At 38.2% G+C, this 14,602-nt stretch overlaps 1 protein-coding gene across 1 annotated transcript in view; it reads left to right on the top strand.

The window, feature by feature from the left end:
- The window catches only part of GTF2F2 (general transcription factor IIF subunit 2), a 79,323-nt gene that overhangs the window by 58,857 nt on the left and 5,864 nt on the right, over positions 1-14,602 (top strand). Inside the window, exon 7 of the mRNA XM_053935153.1 lies at positions 10,100-10,199. Within this exon, the coding sequence (XP_053791128.1) occupies positions 10,100-10,199 (100 nt within the window). The remainder of the gene's footprint in view (positions 1-10,099; positions 10,200-14,602) is intronic.

Here is a 14,602-nt window from a genome sequence, read left to right as displayed (position 1 = left end):
ACAGAAGCCAAGTTAAGCTTTTTTAAGAAAATAACATCCAGGTTTGCCCTGTGCAGCAGCATTTCAAAGACCAGACTGTGAGGAGGGTGACTAAAACCAAATTGAATGATGCAGGGCTGCTATAAAACCTTCCTTCACAGCCTGGTGAGCAGGAGTGGAGTCCTGTGGCAGGTGACCCTTTGGTGGCCCTTTTTCCCCATTGCCATCACCTCCCAGCTGCAGAGCAGCCCTGCAGCTCCCAGCCCTGTTCTGCTTGCTGGGCTCTCTCCGCACAGCTGGTGTCTGCCTCTGGCTTTGCTGCAGCTCCGTATCCTCTTGCTCTGCTTTTAGGAGCACAGTTCCCACTTGAGCAGGTGAGGGATGTCCAGCAGTGATTTTTCCAGTGGAGATGGGCAGGTATGCAATATATTGGGAGAGGGAGCTGGGGGAGCACTTGTTTTGCAAAATAGGAGGGGGTAAAATGTAATTAAACTACTTGAGCAAATGTAGCAGAGCAGTAGTTTTGTACAATTGGCAAAGGAAATACAATTGACTGAAAGAATGACAATTGAAGTTTAAAAAAATCTCCAGTTTTCTAGTTTAACTGATATATTTTTCAGTCTGTGCTGTGTTACCTCTTTTTTCTTCCTGTAGCTTGCAGGAGAAACTGGTACATTTTCCACTTGGGGAATGAGCAAGACTGCTTTTTCACATGGACTGAGGAGAAAGGTTTATTTTCTGCATTTGCTTTAGTTTTTATAGTGTAGGGTTTCTAGGGTTGCTGAACCTACCCAGCTCTTCTTTTTAACTTAAATCTGGTTTTGTTTGGATTAAGCATGATTTCAGAGTTCAGTTAAAACTAATTTCATTCTCTTTGCCTGTAGGAAAGAGTGTTGGGTGGGTTGATTCAGCAGTTGTGTGTGAGCTAATTCTGCAGTTTAGTGCAACCATATGTTTAAACCATTGAACAGCAGCTGAACTGTGCAAGATTCCCCTCTAAGCTATCAAAGGCAGTGTGTAGTCATTAACTCATGGGTATGTGCAGTGCATTCTCCCAGCACCTGCCTTTCAGTGCCCTTTGCAGCAGTTCCTTGACAGTCATTTCCAAGCATATTTTAACTGAAGGGAGGGGTGGGTCCTCAAAAAGGTGTTCTTGCTATCCAGCATTTTAGGGTCAGCAGGCTAATGAAGGAAGAGACTGAGAAAAACCTTGAGGATTTGAGCCAGCTAGGTTTTCTAGGGAAGCAGTCCAAATGTTTTCCAGATTGTCACAAACTGTTGAATTGTTTACAGTAAATTTTAACTGGAAGATCCCCAATTGAGCCAGATGCCATAGCTGTTTGCAGAACAATCAGGAGAGTGGTGAAGTATTTGGGAATTGGAGTTTTAGAGATGGCAGCATGTAGTTGGAGGCAGAGTGCTGGCAGCTATAACTTGATAAAGACATTTTACAGGAGAAGGGGAGGAGAGATTCAGATTTAAGAGATGTAGCTGAGGTGCTGTACGGATTTTTTTTTCTTTGAGGACTTGTAGCCAAGAGTGCCTCTTTCTTTCCACCTCCTTAGCTGTGAGCAGTTTCATTGTGGAGTGAATTGACTGAGCTTGTAAATCATCCACCCTTTTACCAGTAATTCAAGAGCTAGACCTTTCAGGTTATGGTAAAGATGTACCTTTTCTGTCTTAAACTAGTTTGTAAAATTCTCTTTTCTTGTCCCCATTAGCAAAATGTGTATGATTTCTCTACCTGCAGACTGACAAGAACTATTTGGCTTTGTGTTGCCCAGACCTAAAAATCCCTGTTACTTCTACCATTGATTTCAAAACAGCTCCAAGCACACCAGATGAGTTTTGGCAGGAGAAAAAAGATTATGTAATTTTGAGACAAATCTACTTGTTTTACTTTTAAAATAATAATTCAGAATTAAAAATTCCTCTTCTAAAATCTGAATTGAAATTGTGTATAGCAAGTAAATCCATTTGTTGTGGAGAAATTTGAGGACTGAGAAAAATAGGAGCGAGAAAGGAAATTGAATCTTTGAAAATGGAAGCGAGAAAGGAGACTTTATCTGGCTTTAATTCAGGAGCTAATATTCATGTTAAAATGAAAGGGCTGGGCTTTTTCTCTCTTGCTTAGTTTGCTAATGAGTCACTTTTCCTAGATCGTCTTCTCTAGTATTAGTAATGAGCTTGTGAGGCTGCTGGTGCTTCCCCCGGAGCCAGGATCTGCTCCATGGTTACTCATCCCTATGGTATTTCAGATGCTGGCATCTGCCTGTGCTGAATAGACTGCAGTGTCCAGTGTCAAAGGGATGGCTCAGAGGCAGAGGCCTGTGGATCATCACCTGGGTGTCTTAGCTGAACAAACCCAAAAGCTTTTCCACCTACATTTTCCCCTTTCTTGCTGTTTTTCAGGAGTATGTGCACCAGTATGTGCTCCTGTCTATTCAGCCATTCCTATTGTGTTGTCCTTCTCTTGCAGCCTCTGTGTTGCCTCCCTCTCTTTTTCCATGTGGGAATGATGTGTGTCATGTACATTTGCATGGTTCTTTATAGCTCTCTCCCCAAAATCTCACCTGCATTCCCATTTCTCCTGGCATGTTGCCTAATTTTTTGTTTAGTGTTCCTTATAACTCTGCCAGTCTCAAACTTTGTCTCATGCCTGTGGTCAAGGTACCCTTACATGCTCTGGACAACACAAATGGACATCCAGGTTTTACTTCATCCTAGTTTTAGGTCTTTCTGTTACTTTCTGTTATACTTATAAGCCATAAGTATAAGCACCATGGTATAAAAATCTACTGTGTTTTATGGAGCTGCAGCATGTAACTGAGTGTACATGGATGCACTTTTACCCTGACTTAGTCCTCAGGGAAGACCTCCCCCTTTAGCTGTCTTGTTCTCCAGCTTGATCTTATCACTTGTGTTGGGCAGGAAACTGGGTAGAACAGAGATGTTTGTGGTATGTGTATTAATAAGAAAATGTTGGACGTATGACAGGAACCAATAATGGAGAGTTCTTTTCCTTTTGGGTACTAATTGATGGACTACGATCACCACAGGTTGCTTCGAAGGGACTGCAAAATCCTGACATTTTTAACAACTGCAAAGCTGCAAACTTCTCTGCTCTTCCAGAGTACATGAATTGTAATAAGGAAGTGTTCATTTCGTCGCAATAAATGGTAGGACAAGAGGAGACAACCTCAAGCTATACCCAGGGAGGTTTAGATTGGATTTTAGGAAACATTTTTTCACTGAAGTGAATATAAAGCATTGGAACAGGCTGTCAAGGGTAGTGATTGAGTCACCATCCCTAGAGACATTTAAAAGGCCTGTAGGGACACTTTGGGACATAGTTTAGTGGTGGATTTGGCAGTGCTGGGTTAATGGTTGAAATTGATGACCTTTTCCAATCGAAATGATTCTGTGGCTGGTTGTATGATTTTCTATCAATCAACAACCTAAACAGTGCTAAAAGGGCTTTTCACCTGGGGGCAAGGGGGTGATGCTGTGACCCAAGTTCTGACCTAAGTCCTTCTGAAAGGACAAGGAGAGTGCAGAGGCTGCCTTGCTCCACAAGGTTGAATGAGAATCTCTGCCCTTAAGGGTATCTGGTCATGGACCCTTTTCACTGGAAAAAGGGATGGGTGCTGAGTAAAAGGGGAGGCAACAAACAAAACAGAGACCCAGATCTGGGCAGACAAACCTAATGGAGGCAGGGACAAGAAACAAACTTTGTCAACCATGCTAATGGATAGGCTGCTTATAACCTCATTTAATGTAGAAGATATAGTCATAGAAGATACCTCTGAGGTATGATTCCTTTTTGAACTTAGTCTCAGATAAAACTCTTCCACCTTGTCCCCAGTGTGGACCAGGCAATGCCAGAGCCTGACTTCATCAGTGTCAGAATGCTTCCAGTGGAAGTATCTGCAGACACACATGAGCTTGATTAAAAATATCTGTGATGTCAAGCAGATGTTACAGTTCTTTTTAAGCTAATTGCATTAGTGTATCACTTAATATGTTTAAAATTGTGCATCAAACAAATAGAGAAAATTATTCAATTATATCACTTCTAATGCTAAAATAGGTTTTATTTTATCTTTACATTATTTGTTCACACAAGCTTAGCTGAGAAGGTTTTAGTCATTTGCAATACTAAATGCAGAGAGGAAAACTTGGATTGGTTTTAATCAATTATTCACTTTTTGTCAATCCATAAAATAAAATACATAAGAAATTGTTACTTATTGTTGAATTGCCATTTATATCATCTGATGTTCTGTACTGGAGGAAGATACGATAGGTAGAATTGGAGTCTTCAGTTGTAGCTGTGGTGGCTGTCTGAGTATTAGACATGAAATTAGACATCATATACTCATATGATTCATTCTTATCCTTCAACATATATAGTTGAAGATGTCAACTTCAGAAAAATCTAATATCTGAACACATAATAATTGCAGCACTTTCCTTGAAATGCCAGGGTTTCGGGACTTAAAATTAGTTATAAATCATATCCTGTATTAATAATCTGAAGCATTTCATTATTTAACGCTGGCAAATGCGCTTCTTAATGCCATTTTCATTCAGCTCATGCTCTTCTCTGTCTGCCTGTCTACTCTTCATAAATGGGGACAGAATCCCTTTGCTTTGACTGCGCTGGAGTGACACTGAGTGTCTGAAGAACAGTGGATTCATCCATGAGATGGAGGCTGTCATCCGCCTCCATGGAACGTGAGACAGTAGGGCTCCTTGCAATGAAACACAACGTGCAGAATTTGCATGTTGTTCTTGTCTTTGAGAATATATGACAGATTGTTTGGTGTAGCAGCAGATTGTCATTTTTATTATTAGATAGTGTGTGTTTTTACTGGTGTGGCCATTCTAGTAATTTCCTATGGTGTTTGTGTGTGAGCACTGCCATGGGGTTGTTTTAGCAGGATGTGCACCGCAGGCTGCTGAAGTCCCTTATTTCTTACAGAACTACTGAAACTTTTTAAGTTTCAGTATCTTACAAGAATGTTCATCTCTTGTTGATCATCTGCTTGCTTCTTACATTACTGCTATTCTTACTTGGAAGGAAAGTCAGCAGAGATGCTACCTGAACCTCATGCAAGGTGCAGAAGTCCCAGTAAACAAAAGAGGAGGAGGTGTGAGGCTATATTGTTATATTTATTTTATTAGTTTGTTTTTTATGAGATTTTTCAGGATGTACCTGCTTCTGTCATGTTTGGGATGCTTAGCAAAATAAGGAAACAGAAAAAGCTTCATGGCCCATACCAGGTATCATGAAACTTCATGTGATGCAGCTGTCAATGCCTGGTTCTAGTACAAAATTACTGAGTAAGGGACCATGAGAGCATGAGTCCTTGGCTTTCAGTTCCCTGGTATTGGACTGGGAACTTCTGTGAGCAGTCAGAGAACAACTACAAAACTCTGCAAAGATGGAGAGTTTGTGTTTCTTCCCCTCCAAAGATTTAGGCAGTGCATCTCTGCTGGATGTTACTGCAGAGAGAGAAGAAAGACAACTTTTCCGTTTTTGCATTAGTAAGGCTGACTCCTTACTTACTGGTGCCCTGTGTACACATAGCCAAGCACAAAAAGGTACATAAAATTTTCTCTATTACTGTAAAATTATTTCTTTAGAAATGCAAAGAATTCAAGCCCTAGCAGTGTTTCTGAATAATACCTGCTTCAAATCTTGGAAACATTTTTTTGTGACAAAAGATTAATCACAGTAGATTATCAGTTCTAAATGTCTTCAGTTTATTTTTTGTTGCTGAAAATTACATGTATTTAAAAAATAATTAATATCTGTTCCTAGGAATGTACATACTGTCTTTATCTGTCTTTTTGCATGAGCTTGCTACATGTTGCCAAGTCCTATGGAATTATTTCCAGTCTGTTTGAATGTTTTTTTCCCCTTATTCAACCATAAGCACAATGTCAAATCAAAGCTGCGGTATGAAATGTGTTCTGCTGGGAAATGACCATGATGTATTCAATGCCATGCTGGTTACTTGCTGTATTTCAAGGTGGAAGAGCTATATTTGATCTTGGGGGCGGAAGAGAAAACCACAGTGTGCAGGCTGGTGGCTGCTCTGTTGCTAATTCATTGCCAGTTTTGGGGAAAAAATATCTGCGTTTTCTCTCTATTTTTTTAGGCCAGATATTAGCTTGAAATACAGCTCTAACTATTTCAACAAAAGTTCAGTGTAAAATTTAATTCCTTGGAGATTTGTGTATTGTTCAGAGCCATAGCTAAGTCTTTTAACTCCTGCAAATCATAATAAAGAGTAATAGGTAAAAAGCCACTGGTTCTTTAAATCAGTGTCACCAGTGACTCAGAATATCTATTGATTTTTTCTTTATTCCTACCAGCAGTTTAGTTTAAGATTCAGCAGGTCCACTCTGAGAAAATTCTGCATAAAGCAGTGCTGGATATTCTTGGTTAATACTGCTTTTTAAATTCTGTTTAAGAAATTTTGAATAATTAGAAGTAATTACATCTGTAACATATTAAAATATCTATCCAAAAGGCTAGTATAATTCCCAGTTTATAGCTTTTGTTATGTATATTTGAGTGTATACTTACTGGAATATATAAATTTATTTTCATCAAATTTTTTCAGAGATCTATGCAAATTTAAAAAGTCAATTATATTCCCCCAAACATACTACTTGCTGAATATAACAGAATTGCAGCATGATTTTGAAAAAAACCCAAACAACCATGCTGTATTTTCCCTGCAGATAGTGTCTGTATCAACAAATCATCTCGATGAAATGGGCTTTCATTGATGGGCTGTTTGTCTTTACCCTTCGTAATGATTATGGGCTGTTTGTCTTTACCCTTCGTAATGCGCTAAGCAAATTTCAGTGCTTCATCCCCACGTGAACCACTTGCTAATTTGGTGTTTATACCATGTTTGTCCCTCCCTTTATTTGTGCAATTTTGAGAGGCCAATTCCTGATGTGCATCAGCGATTATTCCACATAAGATTATGTGACAATATTCCACCTGGAAGCCCAGTGGAAGGAAGGTAAAGGAAGGTAACCTGAGGCTCTGTGAAATCGTGAAAGCTGCAGAAAAATAAATGGGAAGGGCGGCCATTAGGGAGAAGAGCAAGATGCATGTGTAGAATAAAAGCTATTGATAAAAAGTTCTACCTCCTGAGTCACCCTGCTTCCCATATAAATTTCCATATTGGCATGTGGCCACTGCTGTAATTGTTTGCATTAAAAAGTAGTATCAGGAATGCTGTGTATTTTTAGCTCTCACTACAGCAGTAGAAATGAAAAAAAAAAGGTTAATGTTTTACGGTAAGCCAGTTTTCTAAAGACCATCTCAGATCTGTGAGATCTGTGGTTGCAATTTGGAAACCTTTGGCAAGAAATATCAAAGTACAACACAAATATCTCTGAAATTTCAGAGACATACATTTGTAGCTGATATATTTGTTACTTGCTATATCTTCTGAACTCTTCTGCCATTTCACAAACAAACTTAGATGATCCCTCTCCATTTTCACATGGTTGGCTTTCATTCTGCTTCCTAAGCAGGCAGTAAGTTTGTCTTTGTTTTCAAGATTATGTGCTGGAGAACTTTACTTGTTAATATACCTTCACTTCCATCAACCTTTGGAGGGAGGCCTCTGAGGAGTGTATTAGCTGACTTGCACATTTGGTTTTCTACTGGTTTGGAAATTGGGAGGTTAACATTAAAGAGCTGAAATGCATATTCTGCATGGGGAGTTAAGAAATGTTAAGAAAAATGTTAAGAAATAAATTCCTAGTGTACTTTTGTGCAAAGAAGTATTAATTTAAGGAAGCCGCACTGAATAGGGGTTGAAATTTCCTTTATTGTAATTTTAAAATGCCAGATCAGGAAGAGGCCTTGAACATGAGTGGTGTCTAAAGTCCATGGCTGACAATTCATCCTTGAAGAGTTCTTTGGCACTGTACCTGAAGAAATAGAGATATTGTTAATTTACATTGTAAAGAGTAATGAATATGAAGCCCAGTGCAAGGAGGATTAATCATAAAGATAGGTCACTGTTGAATGCCTGGTGCTCCCTGAAAATGTGACACCTTCTGATGTATTTAAGTATTGCTAGGACCCTGTGCTGTAGCTGTTATGAGAAGGACTCTGGAGCTACATTGCAAATTAAATAACTTAATCTGATGCACATGAAGTTGGAGCAGTGGCCTTGGAGAGGAGGAGGGTGACAAGAATTCCCAGTTCGTCTCAAGGCGCCCCCGTCTCATGAACAGGAGCAGTATCAATAAATAGGTTGAGCGGGAAATCTCCTTTATGAAGGAAAAATGGGAGGAGAAGTGAGATGAAAAACACCTAGAATACAGGAGGGGAAGAACTGGAAAACTTCCCAGATCAAACCAATAGAAACATGCTGAACTGGAAAAAATATTAAATAATTAAAGCCAAAGTATGTAAAAATTAAAGCTAAGCTATTTAAAAATTAAAAAAGTCATTGAGACCAAAAAGAAAAATATTAAGCAATGGAGAAGTAGAGAAAAAGACAAATTTGTAGAAAAGACAGTGATTTTGTTTTGGTCTATGCCTTTTGTGAAACATGAGTTTAGAAGATCTTTGGTAACCAGATCAAGAAAATCTTTAAAATCATTTAAGTAGATTGAAGGCCAAAAGATAAACTCTTGTGATAAGCAAAAAATGTTCGCTGTTCATTTACCTTCCAATTGATTTTCCTTCTTCCTTTTGCAGACTTGTCTTTTTTTTGGTAGTTTTAACTACTTGTAAGCAACCATTACCTCATATTCTACATTTTTATGATATAAAGATTCAAGAGAAAGCAAGTTTATCTATGTATGAGAAAAAACTGTCCCCACCTACTGTCCAGGAATACCAGCTATGAGGGATGATTTTCTTCCTTTCAAGTTGCTACAACTAGAGAATTTATTTCTTGTTTTAATACTTCTTTCAAATGTAATTTATTTAGGTTGTTCAGGTGTTAATTCAGAAACACGCTGAATTTAAATTTTATCTTTTTAGGTGTAAATGGTATCTTTACAAAAATAAATCAGTGACCTCAAACATTTACAGTTTTAAAAGATCTGTCAGTTTTATTATTTGTATGTTTTACACTAGTAAACATGCAGTTATTATTTACATTTTTGTTTGGAAAGAAGCAAGCATCACTGTGCATTTATTGGGCTGTGTTATACTCTGTAACAGTGGAAATTGATTCCTCTGCCTACAAGATACACCTTTGGAAACAAAACTGCTTCACTGATAATTAACACGTTAATCAGATCTGCCATAAAGCCATCGTGTCAGAAGGGCCATTGTCCTGTGCTTTTCTAGAGCTTGGTTTCTTGTCTTTTCATTTCAAGTACAAATTCTTGAGTGCTAAATCTGAATTAAATGGAACACTCCCTCTACATCAATATGCAGAAGCTTTAAATTACATAGGGATAAGCTTGACAAGATGTCCTCAACCTCTGACCTTCTGAGAGTCTTTCCCAAAGAGAATTGAAGGTCACCTATTGTTATCTGTGTGATAGAGACTTCATTGCACATTGATTTGAAGCTAGGTGGATTTTTCTCTCTACTTGTCTTTATAATGCTCTTAAAACCGTTATTTGCACTCTCTTACTGTAGTGTAACACCAAAAGAAAGGTCACAGAAATGTATGTTTTTACATTTCAATATCTAAGAGAAGGTTATGGGTTAGCAGAGCTGGATGAAAAGCTTTTTTCATCCCTCAGCTGAGTAAACTGTCAGATTTTGCATTCATTTGGGTTGGATATGATCTTTTTTAAGAGCAAGGGCTTTTTTTCAATTGGAGCATTAGGTTTTTGCAGTGAAATTTGTGTTCAAAGTTCGGTTTTAGTATCTTCTCTTCAGCTGTTTGATTTTTCAGCATTTCAATATCTTCTGTAGCATACAGCACCCTAATAGTTCAGTGTCCTTAAAAATAAAGTAGGAAGAACTTAATCCTGAAGAGTGTATCTGTTTTGCCTTATGGATTGTTTGCAACTGACCCTTGATAATGGCTGGTTCATAATTGCAGATTTTTAGAATTCACTTTGAGTGTGTGCTTGTCTAAACTTTTTATTCTTGTTTTCTTTTTTGTAGATTACAGATAGAAGAATCTTCTAAACCTGTAAGGTTATCACAGCAGCTGGACAAAGCTGTAACCACAAACTATAAACCTGTGGCTAATCATCAGTATAATGTAAGTAGCTTTTAGTATTTTCCCTTCTTTTCTTCGGGAGGAATTTGACTTAGAACTCCAGGACTGCTCTGCTGCTATCCAGCGGCTCTTTTGCTCACAGTTGGCTGCTCTCTTTGACAATGCTCTGTGTCATCTGATTTCTCCTTGATTTTTGTCTTCTGGGGATCTTCTTTTTGTCTCAAAACCAGTATCACCCTTGGGGCTAAGGTCTGCCAGTCGTAACTGTCTTGTGTTATCTGATGGAGGGCAGACCACCTTCACCCAACCTTATTTAAGTGGCTTTATTACATTCTTCCTCTAATGTTTGTTTTTTTTTTTTTTAATGTAATTTTGGCATTTGTGGATGAAAGGCAGTTCTGGCTTTGTGCTATGAGATGTGGAGACGTTCTTTTGAGCCAAATAACTTATCATCTGCAGGAGGGTAAGGGACTTGAAAAGAATCATTAGTTTCCAGTCCTTTGGAGGAATTGGCAACAAATAGAAAAGAGTAACAGCTGATAATTTTTCTCAGTTTCCTACCTTAACAGTACATGTTATTGGCATCATTGGCTTTGTCAATATTAAACCCACACTGCTGTTCCAGATCAGTTGATGTACATACAAACTGTAACATCCTTTTCCTTAAAGATACTCTTTGAGTATGTTGAATGTGAGGAACATTAAGTCATACTGAAAATGAATCACTGTGTTAGTCATTTAAACTTTTACACTTTTTATTAAGATTTTATTTACATAAAACAAGTGACAATATACTGGATGATATTTAAGCATCAGTCAGTCTATTGCCACAGAACCAGAAATAATAATTTCTCTCTCGTGAGACTGTTTTGTAGTAGTTACTGTTCAAAGTCTGCTCTGTACATGGATGATCATACCAGTATAACTATTGCAGCTGAGGGAATGCCATTTAACCAAAACAGTCACACTGATGTGTTCTACTGTGCAGATGCAGTTTTACATCAGTATATCAGTATACATCAGCTGCTGGTGTTCTCCTTTAGTTCTGGAATAAGCTTTGGTGGGGTTCAGCTTCTCTTTTTAGTGGGATGCTGTTCCATTTCCCTGACACCAGCATAATTATGGCAGTATGACTACAACCTAGAGATAATCTTTGTATCTTTATTCCAGCTGCAAACTGCAGGTCATCATATCATAATGGAAATTTAAATCTTGTGTGAAATTGAGGGGGTATAACCAGGCCTGTTAAAAGTGATGATGCTCTTATGTCCTAATCATTATATTTTTATTGGTTACATAGCTGTCCATGGTCATAGAAATCCATCAGCAGTGTGTTTTGTTTTCATGTCTACCTTAAAGGTGTTCTGATGGGAAAAATCTTGTAAGACATACTTGTACTTGAGTCACCTTGATCTTGCCTTGACTCTAAAGGCTGAGACATGACTACTTTCTACAAAATCTTTCTTTTCATTAAGTCTTTTATTAAGGTTCAGGTTAGGTGGCTGAAAGAGTATATAACTGGGAGGAAAAGTCCATGAACTTCTAAAACCTCATGGTTGAATTTTTCTGCAGTTTTCAAGCAGCAACTGCTTTCTTAGACCCTGCTGCATTGCATGTAATTATATGGGTACTGTGTTGGGGACAGGATTTTCACAAGAAAGAAATAAAAATGTGCAAACTATCATATATGTTAATGCAGTCACCATCTGGACAGTTTCTGAGGGAAGAATGAGTAGCTACTAAGTAAGACAGAAAGGGTTAACATTTCTTGAAGGAAAGAATATAAAATGGGGCTTAAGTGTGGCTGCTCCATGTACCTATAAATTAACATACAGCAGGAAGGAGGAGGGAAGTAAATTACATGTGGATGGGGAATAGCAATAGCTTGTTTGACTTCAAGGACTGGGAAAGTGATTAGGTTATTTTTGCAAGAAATTATATTACACCTACATTTTTATTTGAAGAAATTGCTATTCCATTACAATGTATGCTAGGATTGTAACTTAGCTTTTCTTCTCTGGGGAAAAGACCTCCATTATATCTATAAATATTAAATGTGTTTACAAAGTTGCAAGGTTAATATTCTAGAATCTGGAAGCTTTCTGTGACTTAATTATTTTTCATAATACAGCAGAAAGGTTCTTCAGTGGTTCTGGTTACCCTTTCAGAAGCTTCTTCTAGTGGTTTCTTTGTGGTCCTCTCTTCCCAGTATCCTGTACTGTAGAGGTTGGTGAGACAAGAAAACCTTTAGGACTACTTTAAAGCATCTTTAGATGAAACTTCAGATTTATTCTCACTTCTATATCACTTTTGTATTCACTGTCTACCAAAGCAGCTACATCAGCTTCAGTATTAATGATACTTTCAAGAAGGCAATTTTGGCAGCTTTTCAGCAAGCTTAGCAACATCCTGGGAAGGTAAACAAAGATAAATTGATTTCAGTATGAAGTCTTTTGGGGATAAACTCACAACTTCTATGCTAAACAGCTTGTTCTGAAATGGTTCTTTCTTGAAATCAAATAGTATTTGAATGTTTTTTAAATTAAAAAAATCACAGAACTTTAAAGACATCTAATTAGTTTACAGTGTAGGTTTCTATTACATGACTATTAAAAAGTGCTTTAAGCCTGCTACGTAGAAGATCCTGTTTGCAAAGAAAACAGGAAGGAAAGAATTGAAAGGCCAAAAAGAAGAAATCTACAACAGAAGACACCAGGTTTTTTGTTTTGTTTTGTTTTGTTTTGTTTTAGCACTCCTCAGTGTGCTCTTCTATTAGACAACGGTGGAAACTGTTGCTGAAGTTAGAGGAAAATGCTAGAGTATTGCTAATTAGAGAGTGGGCAACTGGGGCACCAGCAGCTAATAAGCTAATAACTATTCAATAAAGGGAGGGTTTGATGTTCAGTTTTTTATGTGAGTTGATTTTATACATTAATGAATTAAGAATATTAGAATATTCACATGGAATTTTTAAAATAATTGTTGGACTTCCAGTAGAAGCAAATGTTTTGACATGCTATTGTTTAAAGGAAGGCCAGTGTCATAGGTTTATGTGCTCTTCTCGTGTCTGTGGCGCAGCAGTTCTCCTGTGGATCCTGGCAACCAAGATGATGTACTGTCGAGCTGGTTTGCTTGATGTTACAGTTTGCTATGTTACAAAGCTATTACTGTTTTGAAGATTTAGTCTTCTTTAAATGCAGTGGCTAAAGTGTTAAATAATTACACTAAACTTTGTTACTGGATAAAAATCAATTGCATGATGGGTTTGTGTGGTGAGATTGTAGCTTTTATAACACCACACAGAGTTGGAAAAGCAAGCAAGTATTTATTGTGTGCACCCATTTTAGTTTAAAGCAGAAGAGACTTCAAGCTACAGGTTGGGAACAATTGCTCTGGATCCAGTTTAATGATGTACATCCATTTCAGAATGTGAAGAAGGTAGTTGGGTGGCTGGAGACCTGGGAGCCACGGCAAAGGTGGCAATAGTCTTTAGCCACTTCGGAACAGCTACCAAGAGACAGGCTATTTTCACTCAAAGAGTAGGAGGGAGTTGGCTGGCAAGGATACATAGGAAAAAATCATTTGTGCCATAAAACCAATCTTTCTTCTTAAAAATAAGATCTTTAGTATCTAGTAGATCTGTGCATTTTCATTTCTACGCTTTTCATCTGAAGGTCTTCCTTTTGAGAGTCAGCTTTGAGCCATCAGAAGCAGAACAACTCCCATACAGAATTATCTCATTTACAGCCAGGCGTGCGTCCCTTATTGATCACATGCATCTTTTCTGCTGTACATTGTGCCGCTATGGATTCACCCACGCAGTTTGCCTGAAAGCACTTGATGATTGCATGACTTACACTACCTTCTGGATCACTTTTGTTGGTTCCAAGGAGCTGGCTGGTTTTCTGTTCGAGGGTGGTTTTGGGGGTGGGTGGGGTGATGTGCTGGCAGGTGTTGCGGTTGGTGCTCTCTGGTGACTGGAGTTTGTTTGGGGTGTGCTGGTCTGTGCTTCTGATGATGAATCAGAGAAAGTATTTTTGGAGGCGATAAAAGTTTCTGTGAAAATATATAGTCATCTGGTGCAGATTATAATGGTTAAGTAATTTTTAATGTACAGTTTGAAGTAGGATGATGTGTGGCAAAAAGGGGCCTCTGCCTGCTTAGAAGGTTTGGTTTTTTGGGACTAGTGCAACTTCATGTGTGCTACTCTGGCTTCTCCTGAAGAGAAACAATCCAGATCCTCAAAATGTGCCTTTGAAGATTGTTTGTATATTGATGGAGTTGATGCCTTGAGTGCTGTTTCTGGAGAAAATGAGGCAGTGTCCAAGGGCCATTGGGAACATTTGTTGGGCAGATGCTTGTTATGATTGTGGATGTAGCCATGTTAGTCTCTGGATTTTCCCAAGCATGGCAGTTTGGAGGTTGTTTGACATCTGTCATTGTAC

This window comes from Vidua chalybeata, chromosome 2, assembly GCF_026979565.1.
Source record: "Vidua chalybeata isolate OUT-0048 chromosome 2, bVidCha1 merged haplotype, whole genome shotgun sequence".
In the NCBI taxonomy this organism is placed as follows: domain Eukaryota; kingdom Metazoa; phylum Chordata; class Aves; order Passeriformes; family Viduidae; genus Vidua; species Vidua chalybeata.
The sequence above is the reverse complement of the archived record's forward strand: the minus strand, read 5'-3'. Positions and strand labels throughout refer to the sequence as shown.